At 50.0% G+C, this 23,829-nt stretch overlaps 1 protein-coding gene across 1 annotated transcript in view; it reads left to right on the top strand.

Annotated features, from left to right (window-relative positions):
- The window catches only part of LOC147717868 (uncharacterized), a 198,729-nt gene that overhangs the window by 159,101 nt on the left and 15,799 nt on the right, over nt 1-23,829 (top strand). The window contains exon 6 of the mRNA XM_086919889.1: nt 21,524-21,809. Coding sequence (XP_086776015.1) covers nt 21,524-21,809 — 286 coding nt within the window. The remainder of the gene's footprint in view (nt 1-21,523; nt 21,810-23,829) is intronic.

The following is a 23,829-nucleotide window of genomic DNA, read 5'->3' as shown; positions in this document are numbered from 1 at the left end:
TTCTTCAATTTATTGCACAAGTCGGGCAATAAGTTCGATACGAATTTATCCACAAACAACCGTTGTCCACCCTCAGTACCCATATCCTGCCCACTATGATCAACGAATGTTTCCTCAAACCTCGTGAAGAAGTCTGAAACACTCTCATCTTTCTTCTGCTTACAGGCTGACAACTTATCCCAATTTACCCTCATAGCTGGCATAAGCGTTTTCATTAATGCAATGATTCGCTGGGGAAGAAGTTCAATCAACTGATCGGGTTTAGTAGCAGCCACTTGTCCAGCGTCTGCCGCTGTAATTGCATTCCAATCACCACCTAATTCATTTGCGTGATCTTGGTGACGAATCTTAGCCCATACCGGTTGCGGTACGACATTGCCAAACAACATGTCGATATCGGCAAGATTCATTATCGTAGCGTCTACGAGCTGCGATAATTCCTTATAATACCCTGCAGGATTTTTGCGAGGATCGGGCAAAGTTTGTTTCACCTGAAGCACTTCCGATCGTTTCCATGGGAGGTGTATCCACACTCTCTGGAAATGCGCCGGCACTGGCTGAGCAGCATTAGTATTATCAGCTGGTATCCAAACCGGCGGAACTTCACGCATAGGGTATTGGCCAGACTCGTCTCGTTGCTCAATGTCCTCAACGAACAATGCATGAGGAATAGGAGCGGGACGAAGAGATAGTAACCGCTCAATAGCACGTCGGACATTAGTGTCGACTATCAGTCCAGTCGCGAACTGAAGTCGAAGTTCAGACAGGGCGGTCAGCACCTCGTCAGGCGCATTGGCCGCTATCTGATCATATAAGAACTTGCACATTTCATCAAACACATATCTCTGAGTTGGTATGTTGAATTGATCAAACGTTTCGAGAACAACACGAGGTGGATTTCTAACAGGGTTTATCATCCAACCCATCGCCATATTGTATAGCGCAACACGTTCTCTATTAGCAGGAAGCTGGCTACGTCTCTGAGGACCATCAGAACCAGCAGAGCCAAAAACAGGTCCGAGCGACTGAAAGAAGTTTGTCACACTGGGAGAATTACGGTTACGAGTAGAGGGACAAGAATAAGACACAGGACTAACAAGAGAAGGAGTAGAGACATTAGCAACAACAGGGGTTAACAACACAGGAGCAGTAGCGTGAGCAGTAGCGGGAACAGGAGTATGTGGAAGCGGAGGAGCAGTAGGAATAGAACCAGGCAAAGGAGCAGGAACAGTCGGAAGAGCGGGTGCAGGTTGAGGAACTGGTGGAGGAATAACAGGTGGAAGAACAGGTACGGCAGGGACCACAGGAGCTGCGATACCCTGTACGTACGGAGGTGGCGACTTCATAAGATAGGACATTAAAGAATCCTCAACTGCCTCTTCCTTCTTATCCGACTCCGTAGGCAAAGCAGGATAGCATTTATCTATGGACATACGCTGTAACCTCTCAAACACTTCCTTATCCTTATCCTCCTTATCACGCTGAAACTGCTCAGCTTTCTTCACTATGGTAGCAACATTATCTCGCTCACTACGTTTATTCTGTCTGATCTCTTTCTGTCGGGCTTCTTTGCGCCACAACCGAAAGGCATCAAACATGGCCGGCCTAGATTTACGTTCGAACAACTTTATTTCCAAATTATCTAAGATCGACGCTTCGAAGCTACCGTGAGGTGGCCAACGAAGATCGCCGTCTTTCTTTGTATATTTTATCCAATAATCGTTAAAAGCAATCGGGCCTAGCCCATGTTTGCTATATAAGTCATAAGTAGGAGTTCCAACCGGAGGTATTGGACACGAGTCCTCCAGCAGGGAATCCGCACCACAAGGTCTAAAGCAACTGAACAAAGTACTGCGACCAGGCATCTTGCACACTAGCCGAGTTTCACAAACTTCAAGGGTTACGGGATTTACCAAGTCCCAGCAAGAACAAAACCCTCGGTCTTTGGCGGCTGCAGTCGTCAAACAAATACAACAACAAAGTACGCTAGCAAAGTGTCACCGACAAAAACACTCACACAGCGTGTACAACAAAAACACTAGTGTTTACAACAAAGACACTCGCTAAAGTGTCTACAACAAAAACACTCGCTAAAGTGTTTACAACCAAGAACTCTGGGAGCGACCCACAAATACTTAACTCAAAGAACAATGGCGTCCTCAGGAAGGCCCGTCAATCGTCTCGCTATACCAAGGTCTACGCCAGGCGCCAAAACAGGTCTACAGTCAGGGCAGCAGTCCGTCGCAGCCGTCAGGAGGCGGGAATCTTCGCGGGAAAAGTCTTCGGGCCACTTATTTCGACAACAGGATCGATGAAGCGGGGTGCACCTTCCCTCGGAGATTTCACACGAAGTTCCTCACGATCGTCGGGCTTGGACCGGTACCACTGATGCAGCCCCACGTTGGGCGCCAACTGAAGGACTGGGTTCTCTTGGACCCAGCGGTGCCAGGGCACAACACCTGAAACCTTCGTGGGTAACCTGCTCCGGCGTACAAGTCACAGAGACACGGGACACTTCCTTCGGCGTCAAAGAGTCAAGGTTTATTTACTGCAGGGAACACAGAAGTCACAGGAAGTACATCGAGTGTAGTTCGGGGAGACTGCTTCAAATTGGTTATGTGGATCGCTCCTTTTATACAGTTTTTACCCATAGGCTAACATGATACACAATAGTTTACAACCCGGTTCCCACATTTAGCTCTCAGAGGGGTCGCTTTGGTCACTTTAAAACACACAAAGTCCGGAACATAAGTGCGGAAACATTTGGCGGTTCCCAACTGTAAAAACCCATCTTCCCACCATTAGCAAATTCCAATCAGCAGTAAAGTAGATCGAAATAGGAACGGAGACAGGTGAAAAGGAAGACGGAGACAGTGGGGAGATCGGAAAGGGTGTAAAAGGGGAGGTATCGGGAAGCACGAGATACAGGCATCAAAGGGACGTGCCTAATGAGATGCACGGCTGAGACAATAAGTCCGTGTGGCAAGATGAGCCTCGAGCGGCGCCACCTGCCTTACAGTAGCAACCCCCTCGTCATAAAGACACTTTCAAAGAACATGTGTCTTCCGCAAATATCTTGGGAGTCCCAGGGTCGCGAAGCGGACAGCGTCCGTTCGCTGGCTACTTGAGGGCAAGAGACAAAATGGATGCCGTATCTAAGATGGAACCCGTGGGTACAGATGAGAAACCCACATAACAAACGAACGGTTTAAGTTAGCACAGCGAAACTGCGCACACTTACTAAACTCGTCATTTGCGGTTCATAGATACCAGACTCGACCATATTCGTGCGAGTCGAAAACACCACTTACAATTGTCACGGAACCTCACTCCTTTTCAAGATCAACAAACCGCATTTAAGACTGCACATATGTTTTTAGCTTGTGGACTACGGAATTCAAATCCACGCACGTTGCCATGTTAACATCCAGAATGTTTTGTGTAGCAAAGCGGTCCAAAGTTGGAGGCGATCTCTGGGGGAACGCAGATGGCCGTGCAGGAGTGGTTTTGTGCTCCTTGGCTGTGCACAGGCAGCACTTGGCCTGGTTTTTCCCAGAGTTTACAACAAGGGGTTTATAATGTCACCTACAAGCGTTCTGCTCACAGGGAAGACATTGCGATTCTTCCCCCTCATTTGTAAGCTGATTCCCAGACTAGACTAGCACTGGAATTATGTCTTTTCATTTTGTAAGTTATGTCTTTACCCTGGACTCCTTCTAAAGGGTTTTGCATGTACTCTCTTGAGCACCCGAATAAGCAGGGGCTGTGTTAAAGCTCACTAACTTCCTTGGAAATTCGCACCAGGCAGCATTGATTCTATGTCAGCTTTGGGGACTGCTACCTTTCCCATACGGGGATTGTGCATTCGGGTTTTCCAGCGCACTTTGCCCATGGGGAGCTTGCTGGGCACAGCCGGGGTGCATGTTTTAGACCAGGGCTTAACTGCCACATTTACTTTGTTGGTTCTGAGTGCAACTCATATGGTCTCGGTGCACATCGAGAGGGGAGGTGGAGTGGCAGAGAAAAACGCAGTGTTTGTAGTGGTAACTGGTTGTCTGCCTCTTTGAGAATGTCTGTCGTGCCCAGACAGTGGGCGCTAGGACCCTGGGTCTGGGGCAAAGTGAAGGGGACACCGGACACCACTTCCGGTCAGGGACAAGGGCGGGGACATTAGATGACCAGCAGGGCAAGGGGGAAAACATGCATAGATGCTGTACCCAGAGAAACAATTAAGGTACCTTAATACCAGCCACCGCGTCCTGTGATCCTTGGGACTCTAGAATACGACAACTGTCGGCGAGGACACGCGTATCAAGTGCCCAGCAGGAGTGCAGGAGCGAAACCAGGAGCCCACCGTGGGTCGCGTCGAGGGACGAGCGACGACATCAGAGAGACCAGGAGCCCACCATGGTTCACGTGTAAGTGAAGAAAGCGGCGAGGGAGCCCACCCCGACCACCGCAAAAGATGGAAAGAAGCATCTGAAGATCACCGGTAAGCAGACTGAATGAGTTGAGTGAGCGCGAAGATTGAGCGAGAATCCCGGTGGCCATTTTGAAGTCTGGCGGCCAGGGCCAATCAGCGCGAGGGAAGATCAGGCGGCCATTTTGAAGTCAGGCAACACTCCGATTAGTCCCGAAGTCTTGCGAGAACACCAGCGGCCATCTTTAAGTCAGGCAAATGAACCAATAAGGGAGCAGAAAAGAGCGGCGGATATTTTGAAGTCAGGCAAAAAAGGAAAAAGCCACGAGAGTGCCGAAAAGAGCACCAAAAGAAGGGAAAAGAAGCACAAGGCAATGCAAATGACTAAATAAGAACAAAAAAGAAGGCAAAGAGTAAAAAATACAAAAAAATAAAGTACAAGCAGATGCAAACAAAGAAACATTAAATTAAAAGAAGTAACAGAGAAAAATAGTGAAACAGAGAAGCAAGTGCTACCAAGAGCACAATAGAAAGCAAGATGACAGAGCAAAGAAGTGAAAGGCAGAGCGCCCAATATCGCAGACCTCTACCATTCAACATGTCAGAGCCGCAGGTGGGTATAAGATGGGAGAGATGGGTCAGGAAATTTGAGAGGTACATAGAGGCCACGGATGTGACAGAGGCCAAACAACTGGGCCTGTTCCTCAACCTAGTGGGTGATGAAGTAGACGACCTACTAGTGACCCTACCACAAGAAGAGACATCGACGTACAAGGGACTAATAAAGTGCCTAATGAACAAATTTGATCCGCAGAGGAACATTGATTTTGAGCGATATACCTTTACAATAGCGTTTCAGCACACAGACGAATTGTTGGATGATTTTGCAACGCGACTGCAGAAGTTAGTAACTCACTGCGAGTTCGACAAGTACGACAACGAACAAGCAATTCGCCTGCGCATCATTGAGGGATGCCATGACACGGACTTCCGTGCGAGAATCCTGAAGGAACCGACCTCACTGGAAAAGATCCTGTCACTAGCAAGGGCCGAAGCAAGAGCGACAGCGCAAGCAAAGCAAATGGAGCGAGGAAAAGAAAGGGCAGTTGAACAAGCCCACCGCATGACAGAAAACAGCCACGCAAGCAGCTGGAAAAAAGGGCAAAATGAATAGGCGACAAGGAAGCAACCTGAATCGACCTGCTACAGATGTGGACTTTCGTTTCCACACCAAGGCACGTTCCCGGCATTTGGCCAAACATGCAGGAAGTGCAACAGAAGCAACCATTTTGCCAGTGTATGCCAGGGACTGCAATTTAGAAGTGAAAGAGGAAGATCGGGAAGACCACGAATGACGGCGAGCAGACATGTCAGACATGTCAAAACAGCAAACACAAGCTCCTCGACAGAGTCAGGGGAAGAAGTGGAAGAAGAAAAAGTAGAACGACCCTACCTCATGTCAGACGCTGCTGCCATGTCCACAGATGAAGGCGGAAATCAAGAAAGCATCTGCCTTGTGGACAAGAACACGATAAAGAAGAAAGAGTCTGTGACCATAGACGTAGGACCATACAAAGGAAGGTTTGTCATAGACAGCGGCGCAACATGTAACATCATGTGTGTGTCGTAATATGAGAAGATGGAGGTGAAGCCAACGTTGAAACAGTCCAAAGTTGAGGTATTCACATGGGGGTCAAGAAAGCCAGTGACAAACATGGGAAAATTCACAGAGAACCTGACATACAAAGGTCAAACGATAAAAGAAGAGATTCACGTGCTGAAGGGTGAAATTCCAGCACCGTGCCTACTGAGCAACGTCACAGCCCAGGTGTTGGGCCTCCTCAAAATGACATACAACATGTCAGAGAAGAAAAGCATCTTGTAGGAATACTCCAAGTTACAGCAAGGACTAGGAAAAGTAAAGGGGCGCCAAATAATGCTGCACATCGATGAAGCAGTAAAACACCACCGGCGAGTGGAGATTGAAGCGCTGCTCAAGCAAGACATCATAGAACCAGCAGAAGGACCGACGCCCTGGGTGTCACCAATAGTGGCGGTACCGAAAAAACACGTCCAAAATCCGCATCTGTGTCGACATGAGAATACCGAACACAGCGATCGAACGTGAGAGACACCCTGGACCTCACCTTGATGATATGATCAGTTGCTTAACCGGCACAAGACGCTTCTCCAAGCTAGATTTGTGCAAGGGATATCATCAGCTAGAGCTCGACCCTCAGTCCAGGTACAGCACAACGTTTTCCACGCACCTGGGTCTGTTCCGATATAAACGGTTGAGTTTCGGAATATCGTCCGCTGCTGAGATATTTCAGGGAACAATAAGGCAAGTAATAAGGCCAGTGAAAAATAGGCTAAATTACAGTGACGACATTCTGGTGTTCGGCAAGTCAGAAGAGGAGCACGACAAGGCATTGCGAGATGTGTGTTCCCAATTAGAACAGGCGGGGTTGACTGTGTGAACTGGGGCGAGACGAACTGGTATTCTTTGGCCACATCTTCTCCAAAAAAGGAATGCGGCCAGGTCGCAGCAAAGTGGACACGCTGGACAGAGCGAAACAGCCAGGCGACGTTGCAGAGGTGAGGTCATTTCTTGGCCTTGCCAGTTACTGTGCAAGGTTCATAAAAGATTTTGCCACAGTGAGTGCTCCCTGCGAGATCAGACAAAACAGGTCCAGTGTTTTACATGGACAGAAAAATGCAGCAAAGCATTTGAAGAGATCAGGCACGCCATGACAGCAGCGGATCATCTGGCATACTTTAATCCGCTGCTTTGCACCGAATTGACAGTAGATGCCAGCCCAGTGGGTTTGGGGGCAATACTGGCACAACACAGACCAGGCAAAGACTCACCAAGGTGTGTAGTAGCCTACGGAAGCAAGAGCTTATCAGACGTCGAAAGAGCATATACTCAACCGGAGAAAGAGAGTCTGGCAGTATTGTGGGCATGTGAACACTACCACATGTTCATCTATGAGAAACCCTTCACAATAATCACGGATCACCAAGCCCTGATAACAATTTATGGAAATCCCAATTCAAAAATACCGCCCCATATAGAGAGGTGGGGGATACGGCTAATGGACTACAATTTCAAAATAATACACAAACCAGGAAAGGAACACAACCCGGCTGACTACATGTCAAGGCATCCCCTGCCACACGCATCTGAGGCAACCACAATGGCGGAGGAATACCTGAATTTTGTACTGAAACACAACACACCGGCATCAATAACGATGGAAGAACTGGAACGGGAAAAGAAAAGACCCTACCATGCAAGCAATACAGAAAGTGACAAGACAACAAAGGTGGAGACATGTCAATAACAACAGCATTCTGGAAAAAGGAGTAATAAAAGAACAACTTTTGGCGTTCAAAAAGATCCATGAAGCGCTCTCTGAAACCAAAAATGGAATAATGATGAGAGGAACGAGAATAGTGAAGCCCCGAACGCTGCGGAGACAGACAATAGAGCTAGCGCATGAATCACAGCGAGGAATGGTAGCAACCAAGAAAATGCTACGGGAAAAGGTGTGGTTCCCGGGACTCGACAGCATGGTTGCAGCAACTGTCATGCACTGCCACATTTGCCAAGTGACGGGGCCGCCGTCCAAGCCGGAGCCACTTCAGATGTCTGAACTCCCCAAAGCAGTATGGACAGAATTGGCGGCTGACTTCTATGGGCCCCTGGAGACAGGAAATTACCTCTTGGTGATAATAGACGAATTCTCCAGGTTTCCAATTGTAAGGCAAGTAGCATCAACCTCGGCAAATGCAACACTACCAGTCATGGACGATGTTTTCGCAGCATCCGGCTCAACCGCAAACAATAAAGACTGACAACGGCCCACCATTCTCAGGAGAAGAGTTCAGAAAATTCATGGAATACTTAGGTATCCGTCATCGGAAAATAACACCTCTGTGGCAGGAAGCGAATGGGATGGCCTAAAGATTCATGGAACGATCAAGAAGGCGATACAGAGAGCAAAGATATCGCAGATATCGATAGGGCAGGCCCTATGCCAGATATTGAGGGACTACCGGAACACTCCTCACAGCTCCACAGGCCGGTGCCCCGCAGAACTGGTGCTGAGGCGCTCGAGCAGGACAAGGCTACCGCAAATGGAAGCGATGACAAGCGTGAAGAGAAGCAACATAGCTGCCAGAGACGAAGAAGCGAAAGCAAAAATGAAGGCGTACGCTGATCGAAGGAGGCACGCCACTAAAACAAAAATAAAAGAAGGAGACACCGTGGTAGTGCGGCAAAGACAGCTGCGGAAATCAGATAGCGCGTTCTCAAAGGATCCACTGACGGTGACGGAAGTGAGAGGACCTATGATAACAGCATCAGCAGGGCAATATCACATTACAAGAAACAATTCACATTTCAAAGAACTAAAGACAAAATAAAAAGAACAGCAGGCACCAGCGCTGGAGGAAGTCAAACAGCAGGAAGGAGCACAAGTGGACAACAGAGAGACACGGCCGAGAAGGGAGTGCAAGAAACCACAGAGAGTGATTGAAGAGATGTGAAGGGACGGAGGCCTGTGAGGATCTCTCTCTCTCTCTCTCTCTCTCTCTCTCTCTCTCTCTCTCTCTCTCTCTCTCTTATTACTTCTCTATCAGTGACCACAGGCAGCTTCACATGAAATATTGTTTTGCAACAAGGGGGGAGATGTCGTGCCCAGACAGTGGATGCTAGGACCCTGGGTCTGGGGCAAAGGGAAGAGGACACCGGACACCACTTCCGGTCATGGATGAGGGCGGGGACAGACGATGACCAGCAGGGCAAGGTGCAAGACGTGCATAGATGCTGTACTCTGAGAAAAAATAAAGGTACCTTAATACCAGCCACCGCGTCCTGTGATCCTTGGGGCTCTAGGATACGACAATGTTGTACCTGCCAGGCCCTATAATGTATTCCTGGTGGCGCATATCATTAACCATTACGAGGTCCATTACCACTTAGACACCTGTGCCACCTGTCCTTCCATCTGGGTTTACCTTTAGGTGGATTGTCCAAGGCCTCGCGGTGTCTATGGTGTGAACAATATACTTTGTCCCTGATGTTTCACAGTGTGCCTCTTGTGCCCTGGCTTCCTGCTTTTTCTAAGACTCTAGTAGGTGCCAGGCACGCCTCTGTGCTTCAGGCATTCCGCTGCGACCATTGTGATGCACATGGTGAAGGGCCCAGTGGGAGTGTCTGCATGTGACCTTTTTTGTCCCTCCCTGGAGTTGTTGCTCTGAGTGTTTAGCGTTTTGTATGGGGCAAGAGAGCCTGGCGTGTTTAGGCACAAGTACACTGTGTAGGTCAATGTCGACAAACATTTGTAAAAGGGATGCAGTAAAATAATACTTGGAATTGTTACTGAATATTCAGCTGAAGCCTAAAATCACCAATGAAACCCCTTTTATTGCCTCGGTTTGTATTTGCCTCTATTAGGGTCGAGGAGAACAGAAATCTGGCGGGGCGCGCTCCCACATCTCTTGGGAGCCGTAGGGGTGGTCACGGTTGGCAGCAGGAGATGCCGCCCCACCATGTGTTGCCTCCATCGTGCTGCGGGGGAGGTGGCCAGTGTGGGAGTGGGCCCAATCGGGACGGGCTCCCTGGTGGGACAGGCTCATGGACCAGTTGCCTGGCAGTTTTAATTTTGCCCTAGAGGGGATTCCACGTCCTTTGAGGGTGTTCGAGTGCCGGCGGAGGTAGGGGGCTTTCGGCGTCACACGCATGGCAGGGTGTGCACTGGATTTGATGTAGGAGTGGGTACCAGCTGGTTTCCGGTGGGTGGCGTTGGAACCGGGGTGAGGCCCAACATCTTGTAACTCATGTACTTGTTTTGGGGGGGGGGGACTCGCTGGAGTGAGGCATGGCACGGTGGCTAGTCGGCTTGCACCACGGGTACCTGGTGTGGGGTGAGCGGGCGCGCCATGGGGGTCTTGCTGTGCACCATCGGGCTAAGTCTCCAGTGTGTGAAGCTCACAACGAAGCAATTGTCTTACGGGCCGGACTGGTGCCGAGTTGTCTGCTGCCTATTAAAGTGGGGAGCGGTATGGGTCTAAGGCCCGCAGCCCAATCATGATCATGTGAGGTTCTTGGATGCCATGGGCGCGCAACCAAATCAGTGTTACTGGCTTACTGGCTCCTCTTCTGCTGGTGGTCACAGGCTTTGCACTGGGGGGGTCAATGCTATGTGGCATTGCTGCTCCGGGTCAGGCGGGAAAATAAATAAATAAATGCACATTTTTGCACTTTCACAGGATTGCTTAGGTTTTCGCCATGGTCTGGCAGGTCGGGCCAGGCGGCGCATAGTTCCATTATCGGCGCAGGAAGATCCCCACCCGCACCAAAGTAGAAAAGGCATGCATAAATATATACACAACACAACTTTTTTGTTTGGAGAAAATTTGGCTGCAGGTTTATTACATACAACAGTATGCAAATTGTGGTGGGTTATCTTACGGGCGATCCAAGGGCAGTTAGCTGTACTAACCTATGCTACCCTGCCCGCCTGATGAGCCAAGCACTGTGGAAACCCAATCAACGCTACCTTTATAGGGGTGATCCCCTTACTGGATCACGTGACACATTGGTCCCTTATTACTCGCACCCCTTTCAGGGCGGCGCGTAGCAAGGCAAGCCCCGGGTTGTTCAGGCCCAAAACCGCCTGAAGGACTAATGGGGCGCAGACGTCATTGTTCCAGGACCCTCCCCTGAGGCTCCTGTGATTTGGCTCTGGCACCCTTATTGTGCTCTTGCAGAGGTATCCTTCTGTACCGAGACTGCTTCCAGATTGCCCTGTAACTCCGCCTGCAACAACAAAGAAAACATTACAACATCCTCAAACCCCCCTTGCCTGTCCCAAGCCGGGTACGCGGTAGGGTGGGAGACGGTGAGTCGGGCAGCAGGGACGTACCCTCACGGAACGGATAACGCTACGAGCGTAGACGGCACCAACAGTCCCGAGGCGCAGCGACGACGGACGGTGGGCAAAGACGGCGTGTCGGGCACAAAGAGGCCCAACCATGGTGGGCGAGGCCTAAATACCCATCCCCAACCCCCGGCGCACTGGACATGACGTGTCCAGCGCGCCCTGTAAGGGGACTCCTCCTGGAGTCCAGAGAAAGAGGTGGGGAGGTGCCTAAATTGCACTAAGGGTGGCCGCCCTCCGAGGTGGCCCCCTGCAGGGGCCGCGGGCAGCCGCATAGTTCCATTATCGGCGCAGGAAGATCCCCATACACCCCAAAGTAGAAAAGGCATGCATAAATAACTACACAACACAACTTTTTCGTTTGGAGAAAATATGGCTGCAGGTTTATTACATACAACAGTATGCAAATTATTGTGGGTTATCTTACGGGCGGTCCAAGGGCAGGTAGCCCATACTAACTTATGCCACCCTGCCCGCCTGATGAGCCAAGCACTGTGGAAACCCAATCAGCGCTACCCTTGTAGGGGTTCAGAAAAGGGGGTGGTGATGAACAAATAACGGTGATGGATCAAGCCCTGATCTTTGGACTGGGTAAGAGTGGTCTGCTTAATTCAGACACTCTGTTCATCACCACCCCCTTTTCTGAATCGTTTTTGGCCACTATAGGTGTGGCAGGGTATACTCAGACATGAGTCCCTTTCTCACTGCACCATCAGGATTCAAGCAAGCCGGGCCGAAGAAGGCTGAAATGCCAGAAACCGGTCCCCGGTAGCTTGTCTCCTTTCTGGTGAAGAATTGGCTTGGTAGTTTAGTCTGCCCTGTTCCCATGATGCACTGGGCCAGGGACAGACTGATTTGCATATAGCCAGGTTCTGAGCTGGGATGGTGCAGTGAGATAAATAACGGTGATGGATCAAGCCCTGATCTTTGGACTGGGTAAGAGTGGTGTGCTTAATTCAGACACTCTGTTCATCACCACCCCCTTTTCTGAATCACCCTCGTAGGGGTGATCCCCTGACTGGATCACGTGACACATTGGTTCCTTATCACTCGCGCCCCTTTCAGGGCAGAGCGTAGCAAGGCAAGCCCCCGGTTGTTCAGGCCCACAACCGCCCAAAGGACTAACGGGGCGCCGACGTCATTTTTCCAGGACCCTCCCCTGAGGCTCCTGTGATTTGGCTCTGGCACCCTTATTGTGCTCTTGCAGAGGTATCCCTCTGTACCCAGACTGATTTCAGATTGCCCTTTAACTCCGCCACAGCTCTGGAGGCGGCCCCCGTCGCCTACTGAGCCCCCCACCAACCAAACAGCACATTTCTTCTCTTGCAACCGGCTCCTACCAGTTTCTCTTGCATGTCCAAGAGGATCAGGTCCCTTCCGACCTGTGGCTAGTGACCACAAGAGTCCCAAAATTGCCGCACTTTCATTTGGATCAGCTCATGTCTGATAATACTGAGACCTCTTAGGTCTCTGGACTGTGCATAGCACTATTCACCTTTTGCGGGAAAGCGCTACTGCTTCATTAGATTTGTCCCCGGGCCAAGACAGGCGTAGACCCATGTCTGCTGAAGCCAAAGCCCCTTGCTCTGGAACTTGCGCATTGAGCGGGTTATCCTTCTCCGGGAAAGTACCAGGGCCTCACATGTCCAGCAAGACTGTGATGGCTTCCCAAGAGGGAGCTCTCCTAAACATCGCTAAGTCCCCTACAAGCTGATGTGGCTCCCACCTCCTGTAACTAGTAGCTGCAGCCCTTCTAGCAATTGAGACTCCCTAACGCTCGCTTCCACAAATTATGGAACAGCAGCACACTTGCTAAGAAGCCCGTTTCCACCACCCGCCAAAAAACTCTAGCCAGGCGGATGAGGCATGTCGTGCATCACTGAAGGAGTCCGTGACATGCCTAGGGGGGCAGAGTGCACATGCTTTGTTGAGGTTGACCAGACGCATGCACAAACCTTCGCTGCTAATAAACTATGGCGACAAGACTGTTCGCATAGCGCACACTATCAGGCTTGCTTAACAAAGCTCGATCACAGAAACCCACGCCTGCTACCCAGCGGCGACCCTTGATGCACTATAGCTCTTGCCCCCCATTCAATACAGATTCCTGCTATGCACCCTTCTGCCTCTGTAAGGGCGGGAAAAACCTGTGACATTGCAAATCCCACTGCCTTCACATTCTCAGGCTGTCCAGTGGGGGGGGGGCCTTAGCATTAGTTCTGCTAAATTGCTTTGCCTCCTAGCCAGCAGGTACCCTCATCTGACAGCCGACTTTCTGCTGTGTCGCCAGTGCAATGACCACATCTTGGCGCAAGATGACCCGTTCTACACCTCTGCTAACAGACTTCCTTCTGTGAGGCTGGAGTGAAACGATTGTATGTTGTGCATCAGACCCTAGTAATTTTCTGTTTGCTTAGGCAGGGATCAAAATGTTGCACCTGTCACACTCAAACTAGTGCAATGTGCAGTTCTTATGCCTTCTACATTTCCAAGTGGGACTACATACCCCGCCCGAAACCGGAGTCGTGTGTATATTACCAACAAACTGATAGACACTAAGGTTCCTAGCGTTAATTGGTGACTATCCCGCCATGGAATATGGGACTAAGCAAGTGAGTCTTCGTGTACTTGCCATTATTCCTCCTGTTGTACAGTAATTTTTCCTTTATATTTTAATCTGAGTTATTCTCCCCGAGGCTCCCGGGCTGCGTACTGCTTGCCACATGTGCAGCTGCTGGCGTAATAAGGGAACTCCTGTTGAAGCTTGCAACAAAACAACACCTGCTTGAAGTGCCCAACATATCTTTTCCCCTCGAAAAAATACCACAAACCGGACTGTTCATTAGAACCATAAGCAGTTCATAATTTCCCCTGGGCATACCTCTAACTGAGACTGTCTCTACACCGCCGTAAGGCCTGAAACCCATTTTTTACAATGAGGTTTTAATGAGTACAGCAATTTTTTTAAGATTAGAGCTTCCTAACAGAGTTTAATTATGGAATATGCCTTTTCCATTACCAAGTGCTATAGACTCATCCTCAATGAAATTCGCACTGCTGTGTAGCCGTATAACCTAGTGGCAGCGCGCAGTCCATTCTGCTTACAGGCAGAATTTAATTTATATAGCGCGACGCAATCCAGATGTGGGCGTGACCTCGAGGCTCGCACTGTGTTCTCCTGTGCCACGTCGGCAATTTAAATCCCCTGGGCGCCAGCAGAAAAGTTATTTGCGCCTCAACTGGGATTTGGACACCTGGCTATGTCACGCCAAAAGTTGGAGACCATGCGTCTGTGCTCCTATTACTGCCTACGCTAAGGAGGCCATAAAAGTGTTGCCCTGCAAAAGGACTGCACCCTGTATGCAGAGAAAAGGCAAAGCCAGTGCCACCCAGCCAGGCAAACGCAGGCCCAACCTTGTGATGCGGCTCCAAACTAAAGGCCTGGGATCCCCAAATCATACCTATTAAGCGTATCTGTTCATAAATGCACCGTTTTATTGGTTTTACTTGGGTAGAGTTTGCCCGTAGGCGTGCTCCGGTAGGTCTGCACTCACTTGGGATTGACAGTTTAGAATTCATAAGGGTTCCACATTACTCTTTAAAATACAAGTATGGGCTTATCCTTCACCCCAAAGAGCAAATACTATAAATTATTCAAGTCGATTTAAATAAAACTACGATTCCCAGAATGCATCAGCTTGTGGAAATAGCTGAGGAGTGCTCATGCGTTTATGGAGAAATGCGGGCACCGATCCCGCGACTTCTCGCATGGTAAGCGAGCGCTCTACGATCTCAGCTCCGCTCCTGTGAAGGTATGTTGCAAATCCACTGGTAACCCCTCACCCGCCACGTGAGCGACCAACACCGCAGCGGCCTGCCCGGGGGGGGGGGGCCTGACCACTCGAGGGGCCTGTGCGAGCGAGATGAGCATTTTAATCGTACCAGAATTCGCGCTCACTTGGCGCTTCCAAAGGTCCACCCTGGGAGCTCTATGCTTCCTAGGGGTGGGCGGTCGAATAGGCGGGCACTGGCGAGGTCCTGCCCACGCACATCTGATGTTATTGGGTTGTGGTGGGTTGATGGGCGGTCTTTGAGACGCGAGCCAAGGAAAGCTCCGCGGTGGAGCTATTGATCTTCCTGGTTTCCTGAATACGAGTGGTGAGCTCACTTATGCGGGAACGAAAGCAGCAGCTGCACTTGGACTATTCTGCTGGGTATATGAAAGTAATCTAACACTACATTTAGCTAGCGTAAGTTTATAAACTTATGGGTGAATGCAGCCGGGTCCAATGAAGCCTCCGGCGACCCTCGGCAGCTCCTGATGCAGACTGCACGACCACATTGTCAATGGGGAAAGGGGGAGGTATAAGCCGCGACCACAGCACCCCAACCCTCTCCACCCCACCCTAGTAGCGCATTTGCACATCATGGGGGGGCCCTCTCTCCGAGCAGCTGCCCCCCCCTATCAGCAAGGGCGATAAGACAGGCCTTCAATCCCGGGATTGTGTATATTTGAAAGGCCCGCTGTTTTTTGGGGGGTGAGGGGTGAGGGACACGACTCCCACTGCACTTTACACCCTAAACTCGAGAGCCGAGCTGGAGCTCCCCCCCCCTCGTGCCACATGACCACACAGCTGGGACCCCTTTGCCCTTGAAGCAAAGAGCTAGAGAGCCCCAAGCGAGAGGAGTTACGGGACTCGAACCTTGCCACCGTGAACAACCTTGCTCAGTGGGGTGCACTAAAACACTTTTCTAAGGCGCGCCCCCCAGAGCTACGCTGCCCCCGTTCGCCCCAATTGCTCCGCTGCACCTGGAGGGGCGACCCCCACACGGCACTGCCCCCCTCCTATGCCTGCCCGTATCCGAACGGCAGGCAGTATTACACCACTTGAGGGGGGGGGGGGGGGGGGGGAATTACCTACCCGCAGCTATCAGTTTACCAGCCACCGGGTGGCCTACAATCTGCACTATCCCGCACTATCCCGCACAAGCCCCAAATCCAAACAGACCAAATGGGGCAAAAGTGCCGTCCATGGGCTTGCGTCCCCACCCCCATGGCCGACGTGCCATGGCCCCTGTGCAACCTGGTACTACCCAGGGGCGGGGCTGGGGGGCTTTAGCAGAGCACACTCCCCGTTGGGACGCTACGAGCAAAGACAGCAAGTCGGGCAGCAGGGAGGAACCATCAGGGAACGGATGACGCTACGAGCGTAGACGGCACCAACAGTCCAGAGGCGCAGCGACAACGGACGATGGGCAGAGATGGTGTGTCGGGCACAAAGAGGCCCAACCATGGTGGGCGAGGCCTAAATACCCCGCCCCAACCCCTGGCGCGCCGGACATGACGTGTCCAGCGCGCCCTTTAAGGGGGCTCCTCCTGGAGTCCAGAGAAAAGGGTGGGGAGGTGCCTAAATTGCACTAAGGGTGGCCGCCCTCCGAGGTGGCCCCCCCGCGGGGGCCGCGGGCAGCCGCATACTGTAGGCCTGGGGTATGCCCCTGTAAGGGTTTGTGGTTTAGGAGGGACCAGGTCACGTCTTATTGGTTATTGAGTTTCCGGTGAGTCCAGGACCCCCCTGTACAGTTTGTCCGGGGGTGATGGATTTTTTGAATGTGAAGTAAAATATAGAACAAACTTTACTCGAAGATGTCAGAGCGCATTTCAATTGAACCAGTTACTTTACATAGATGCTTCAGAGTACAGGCTATACATCTAAGAGACAAGCAGAAATGTTCTATATGTGCTTAGGGCAGCATTTTCTTTAATGATAATGGAGCATCAATCAACAATAAGCCACAGTATTCCTGTGATGCAGCAGCTTTTAACCACGGGCAGATGTGCATTGTGGAGCATGGGACAGCGCTGACGGAGAGTGCGGTGTGCGGCTTGGGGGGTTTCCGATTTTTAGACTGGGTAGGCAGCACCCACCAGTGCTTTGTATTGGCCGCCAGGGTTTGCCCTGCGAGTGAGAAGTGGTTTAGGGCCATGGAAGTGATCTTGAGGGTCCGCAACCAAGCCAGTGCAACATGGGTTAGGTTCAGAGACAGAGATGGCCACTGATTATCAGAAAGTGGCAGGGCTATTCAGAACCATTGTAAAGGGGCACATATAGAGTCTGGCAGGACTATCTTGTCTGGGTTATATGCAGGAGGAACTGCTAAAACAGCTTTGGCTTTACATGTTTCTAGGCATTGTGTCTGTGTGCACCCATAAGTTTTCCAGCTATGGGAGGCACCACACATTTCCAGGTAATAGGAACAGTTAGTACCGGCGCATCTAAGCTCAAGTTAAATAAAGGGTCTTTTAACTCTGTATTTGACTTGCTGTGCTTCCAGACAGGGGGTTTAATGTGAGGCTATGTCCCCGGATAAGGTCTGCTTGCACTTTAGTTTTAACATTGGATTGGTGCTTCCAATCTCTGGACATTTTGCAGTCAGAGAAAGAAAAGAAAATGTAAAGAAATAGCAGTGTATGAACTGTGCACACTTAGCAGTAATGCAGCAAAGATGAAGCACATATATCGTAATCCTGAAGGGGATGCATTTCAGTTCAGGACCAGGTGGAAGCAGATTTTGGGGTCAGCTTGGTTTTCCTCTAAGGTGCAGTTTTCAGAGCTGATGGACCTTTTAAACGCGAGGGCTGCTTGTGGTATCCGATGTCTCTGGCTTTTTGCCTCTCTGGGGTCATCCAATGGCTTCACCTGGAGACATTTATGTAGGGCTATGGTTCATTGCGTGACTTATTATGTTTTCATGACCATAGACATCCATTACAGTTGGCTACCTGCGCTGATCCAACGGGGACTGTCACCAATATATATGGGTCTTTTGGTTTTCGAGAGACACGTACGCACTCTGTATACTAACTTGAGCATTAGCAGAGAGGTGTGGAATAACAGAGTTCCTTAAGTTGGCGAATGGGGGCGGGTTAGCAGGCCTCCTCTTGTCAGAGTTTGAGGTGTTGGTTGGGTCTGTTAGATCGAAGATGAATAGGCTCTATCCTGTCAGCTGGGGTGTGAGTTTGCCATTCCCAATAGGGTGCTGGTACCCTAATATTGTTGGAATAGAGGGTTAGGATCACAAAGACTGACTACGATCAGAGCACATTTTGATTTTATAGTTAAGAGGGTAGAGGTACACTGACCATAGGTTTACGTATGTCCCCTGATCCACAGCGGCATGATACAGGTTGCTTCAGCTAAGCAAAATATCATTGGGAGTGGTCAGCAAACAAGGGGACTATTGTCCCAATTTGGCCTAGGAAGATGGGCGGGTGAGGAGCTCCCTTACAAGGGGTAGGGAGAAGGGCATATTCCGACCAGGGTTGGATGAAGGGTATTCTGTTACATCCGGCTGGGAGATAGATGTATGGTCCAGTGGGCCTGGTCGACCCTTACCTGGCCCTTTGGGAGAGGGGTACTCTGGTTCATGCTGACAGCACGCCCCTTACCTTTTTGGGGTTGAATGGGTATGGAAGGCATGATTAAATGTCAGGCTTGCGGGTCCTGGCAGGCAACTTTGCAAGCACTCTTTTGAAGGGGGCAGCAAGCCCAGCGTTCTAGGCGGGCTTGTCAGTGAAGGGCACCATGCAGGGTGGACATGGTGAATGTCAATGTGTTAAAAGGTACATCCGTCAACAGCCACCCAGGGGAGTGGCCGGATGACAGGTTAAGTGTTTTATGTACAGGCGAATGGTGAATATACCATAGGCACCCCTGTGAGGCACCTGAGGTTTAGTGGGGTGCAGTGTTATTAGGCAAATATGTGCAAGCTGGATTATGTTATAGAATGGTGTGCAGTGCTCAACAAAGGGGTTTTTACAACCTAGCATTTCTTCAAGTTACCAGAAACAACGATCTGGGGGGAAGGCCTTCCAGGCATCCTGTGAGTGGGGGTCCCAGGCATGCGCTGAAACAGCTTGTTGTAGAGGCTGTGACACAGACTGGGGGAGTGTCTCCCCTCCCAACAATTTTGGCCATACACCTGGGAGGCAATGACATGACTTTTCTGAGTGGGAGGGCATGGCTGCCAGAAATGAGGGTTTGGTTTATCAGGCATGGCCTGCTGCATGCTAAGTCCACTGGGATTTTTGAGGGGCATGGACTTGTTGTGCTGGACCTGAGAGAGGCCCTGGAATCAGCAGGATGGAGGTAACGATGCCTCCCTTGCCCCCCTTGGTGGGGTGCCCTGGGGTGATGGTGGCCACACCCAGGGCTGTGGCAGAGTTACAGGGCGATCCAGAGGCTGTAAGGTACAGCAGGGTCCCTCTGCACAAGCACAACAAGAGTGCAAAGGCCAAATATCACCAGGGAGGTCCTCGCGGTGGAACCTGGAGGAGCGACGGCGCACCGTTAGTCCTGCGGGCGGTTATGGACCTGAGCAACCAGGGTGGCCTTGAATGCTCAGCCCCCTTCTGGGGGTGTGAGTAATGTGGTGGACTGGCTGTCCACTGGTGGGAGGGGTAATCCTCTCCCCCAAATCTGGCAAACAACGATTGGCTATGGCCACAGTGTAATTTGGCTTATCGGGTGGGCAGGCAGCGAGGGGCTGCCTGCCCTGGGATCGCCCATAAGATAACCCACCATGTTGGAATATTTGTTATGCAAATAAACCTGCTGCATTTTTCTCAACAAAAAAAGTGTCTTGTCTGTTTATTTTTCCAGGATATTGCTGTGGGGGGATGGGGAGTGATGCCGATATTGGCACAAAAATATTCCACTAAATATTCTGGAAATGTTCGTGTTCCTTGAATGTTCAGAATTTAACAAATTCCCCTATTTTGGACATCTTTCCGCACCCAACATGAACTGACCGTGTGTGCATAGAACGTAGAGTGGAATTGTGGAATTGTGATGTTATGTTCAATATATTCTCCTTTCCGTTAATGAGATGCCTGATGTGTGACAGGGAAGCCCGCACCTCGTGCAAGCCCTCACTGTGCTGCAAGGGGCGCGCGGCACCTCCCTGACAAGGCCTAGGTGTGCGGAACTCCGCCCAAGGGCTCGTGTTCTCCTATAGAGGTGCGGCTGGACTGTTCCCATTGGAGCACGGCCAAGACTGATTTGCATATGAACTGTGACTGAGACCTTTGAAAGCATTGCAACAGTTATGTGCATATTTTATTCTTAACATTTATCCCTATTGCTCTAATTCTCTTGAAACCAAAATAAGTCTTTGGGAAGCAGACCCACCCCAAATATTCATAACACTATGTAAAAGAGGTCTATTTAAAATATTTAGCTTTAAGATTATGGAGATAGTGGAGAAGTGTGGCTCAGGGGTTAGAGGCGGCAGACCTGGAGCTTGAGTTCGGCCCTGGACCAGAGTTCAATTCCCCGCCTCGGCGGGTCTTGGGCTCAATAATTCCACGGACTCGTTAATTCTCGCTCCGGTGCCTTCTCGACTCACGGGTTCACACTCTGCGACTCTGGGCAATAGCTTGCTTAATCTCCACATCGGCCCCTCGCGGTGGGATGCCTGGCTATCACCTTGTGGATACCCTGCCAGGGTTATCTCACAGGGGAATACCAGGACGGGTTCCCTAAGCAAGCGCGGAGATGCCCCAGGGTAAGTCAAGCGCTATATAAGCTTCATACATTTACATTATCTGTTGTATGTGATCACGAAAATCTGCCTCGCTTCTGGCCCTCTAGATCCTATCTGAACACCACTAATCCAGACTCACAAATGCCCACTAACATGAACGTCACTTCATAAGCATTTTGTGGGAAGCAAATGTAAAATCAAATACGCCTAATGCACCCAATAAGATGTCAGGATTGATCCCTAACCCCAGCCACAACCCCTTATCCTCCGCCCGCTGAGGCTGAGCACAGTGGAACATCTAATACTGGAAAAGAAGCATGCCAGTTAGAACCCTGCTTACTTTTGGTTTCTGCCTCTGCGCTTATGACCTCAGGTGTCGAAGAACAATTCCAAGGGTAAGCCAGGGTCCCCTATTGACAAGCATTCCGGCATATAGGGCACTACAGTATTCCACAAGTTGCAAATAGTAGAATATTAAGGATTTAAGATGTAAAATTCCTCTTACTCTATAATCCCTACGGAGCATTCAGGACACACCAGAAGCAAGGGGAGGGAGAGGGCACCAGGAAGATCCTTTTGAACAATTACCTCTCTGTGACCTCTCTTGCAGTGACCAATGTGGCTCTGAAGGGTGTGGCCGTGCAGTCCAGCAATGAATCGCTATTATCACTGGCAAGCATCGCCAACGATGGAAAACTGGCCAGTAGCTACCAGCTTCATCAATCAACCTGCACAAACTTCGACTTCCCAGCCTGGTGGAGGGTGGACCTGAAGGCCACGTATCGCATTGCATCTGTGGCCGTGACCAACAGGGGGGAAGCAATGCCTCAGAGAATCAATGGTGCCGAAATCCGCATCGGGAACTCGTTGGAGAACAACGGCATCGTGAACCCCAGGTAGCTGTCCATATGCCACCAACACAGTGGCCCTCTTCTAGGTGTCTGCAACGACAGTAATCCCAATCCAGGCCAGTAATACAATGAACTCAGGACCTGGCATGCTGTTCCTCAGAATTACACTCTCCTAAGACAGACCCCTATTAGCCACAGGCTGTGCTTTTGTAGCTTCACACATGTGGACTTTCAAGGTCTTGCTCCCAGCACTGAAAGTCAGTTCAGATCTGTGCTATTCCTATTCCCCCTCACTCTCAGGGTCCAGACACAGTCCTGGGGGTTTCCCTGCTATCTCCATGTCTTTGCACTCTCAAGGTCCCAACCTCATGCTCTGCTTTACTATATCTATATCTTTTAACTCTCAGGGTCCAGGTCTCATGATTTGAAGAGTTATGTCCACACATTTGAACTCTCATCATTTAGCCCACAGTCTCGTGATTAGAAGAGCTATGTCCTCATCTTTGAACTCTCAGGGTCTAGGTCACAGTCTCATGGTTTGAAGAGGTATGTCCACCCCTTTGAACTCTCATTGTCCAGGTCACAGTGTCATGAATTGAAGATTGATGTCCACATCTTTGAACTCTTAGGGTCCACCCACAGTCTCATGATTGGAAGAGTTATGTCCACACCATTGTACTCCCAGGGACTAGGCCACAGGCTCATGTTTGAAAGAGTTATGTCCACACCTTTGAAATATCAGGGTCTAGGCCACGGTCTCATGATTTGAAGAGGTATATCCACATTGTTGTACTCCCAGAGTCTAGGCCATAGTCTCATGATCAGAAGAGTTGTGTTCACATCTTTGAACTCTCATCATCTACCCCTCAGTCTCATGATTTGAAGAGTTATGTCCCTACCTTTGAGCTGTCAGAATCTAGGCCATGGTCTCATGATCAGAAGAGTTATGTCCATTCCTTTGAAATATCAGGGTCTATCCCACAGTCTCATGATTGGAAGAGTTATGTCTCTACTGTAAATCTGTCAGGGGGGTCTAGGCCACAGTTTCCTGATTGTCAGAGTTATGTTCATACCTTTGAACTGTCTGGAACTTGCCCACAGCCCCATGATTGGAAGAGGTATGTCCATACCTTTGAACTGTCTGGATCTAGGCCACGGTCTCATGATTTGAAACGATATGTCCACATCTTCGAAATTTCATGGTCTAGCCCACAGTCTCATGATTGGGAGGGTTATGTCCACATCTTTGAAATGTCATGGTCTAGCCCACAGTCTCATGATTGGGAGGGTTATGTCCAATAATCTGAACGGTCAGGGTCTAGCCCACAGTCTCATGATTGGGAGAGTTATGTCCACACCTTTAAACTCTTTGGCAGATTTACAAGCCCCTTATTCCTCCTTGTGCCGCCGTTGCGTCACTTTTTTTGATGCCACGGCAGTTCGAACAATAAGGCCAATTTACAACACGACGCATCTAAGGAGATGGCTCACGTTGTAAAGCCCACCGTCACATTATACCTGCATACAGTATAATGTATGCAGGGTGGGCGCTCCCACGCAGAACTGACGCAGTGAAATTTACAACATTTAACTGCGTCACTCTACGTCTTCACTGCATCAAAATCCCTATGACTGCTCAGAACAGGTGTAAGGAATCACACAGGGCTTTTTAAATGGGACTCACCGGTCTGTTGTGGTGCATTGCTGAAGTTGTGTCACTTTCATGAGCAACTACACCAATGGGTCACTTTTGGGCCACATAATGCGTCTGTATTTGACGCATCAGTTAATCTTTGTGCCATGGAGCACTGTATTGTATATACAGCTCATCCATGGTGGTGCAAGGACATTTGCCGATAGTGCAAGGAAACTAACACATCTATGCAGATGCATCAGTTCCTTGTAAATCTTCCCCTCAATGTCTAGACCACAGTCTCATGATTGGAAGAGTTCTGTCCAGACCATTGAGCTCTAAGGGTGTAGCCCACAGTCTCATGAGTAGAAGATTTATGTCCATACCTTTAAACTCTCAGGGTCGAGCCCACAGTCTTATGATTGTCAGAGT

The sequence above is a fragment of the Lissotriton vulgaris genome, chromosome 5 (assembly GCF_964263255.1).
Source record: "Lissotriton vulgaris chromosome 5, aLisVul1.2, whole genome shotgun sequence".
Taxonomy (NCBI): domain Eukaryota; kingdom Metazoa; phylum Chordata; class Amphibia; order Caudata; family Salamandridae; genus Lissotriton; species Lissotriton vulgaris.
This window is presented reverse-complemented; position numbering and strand designations above follow the sequence as displayed.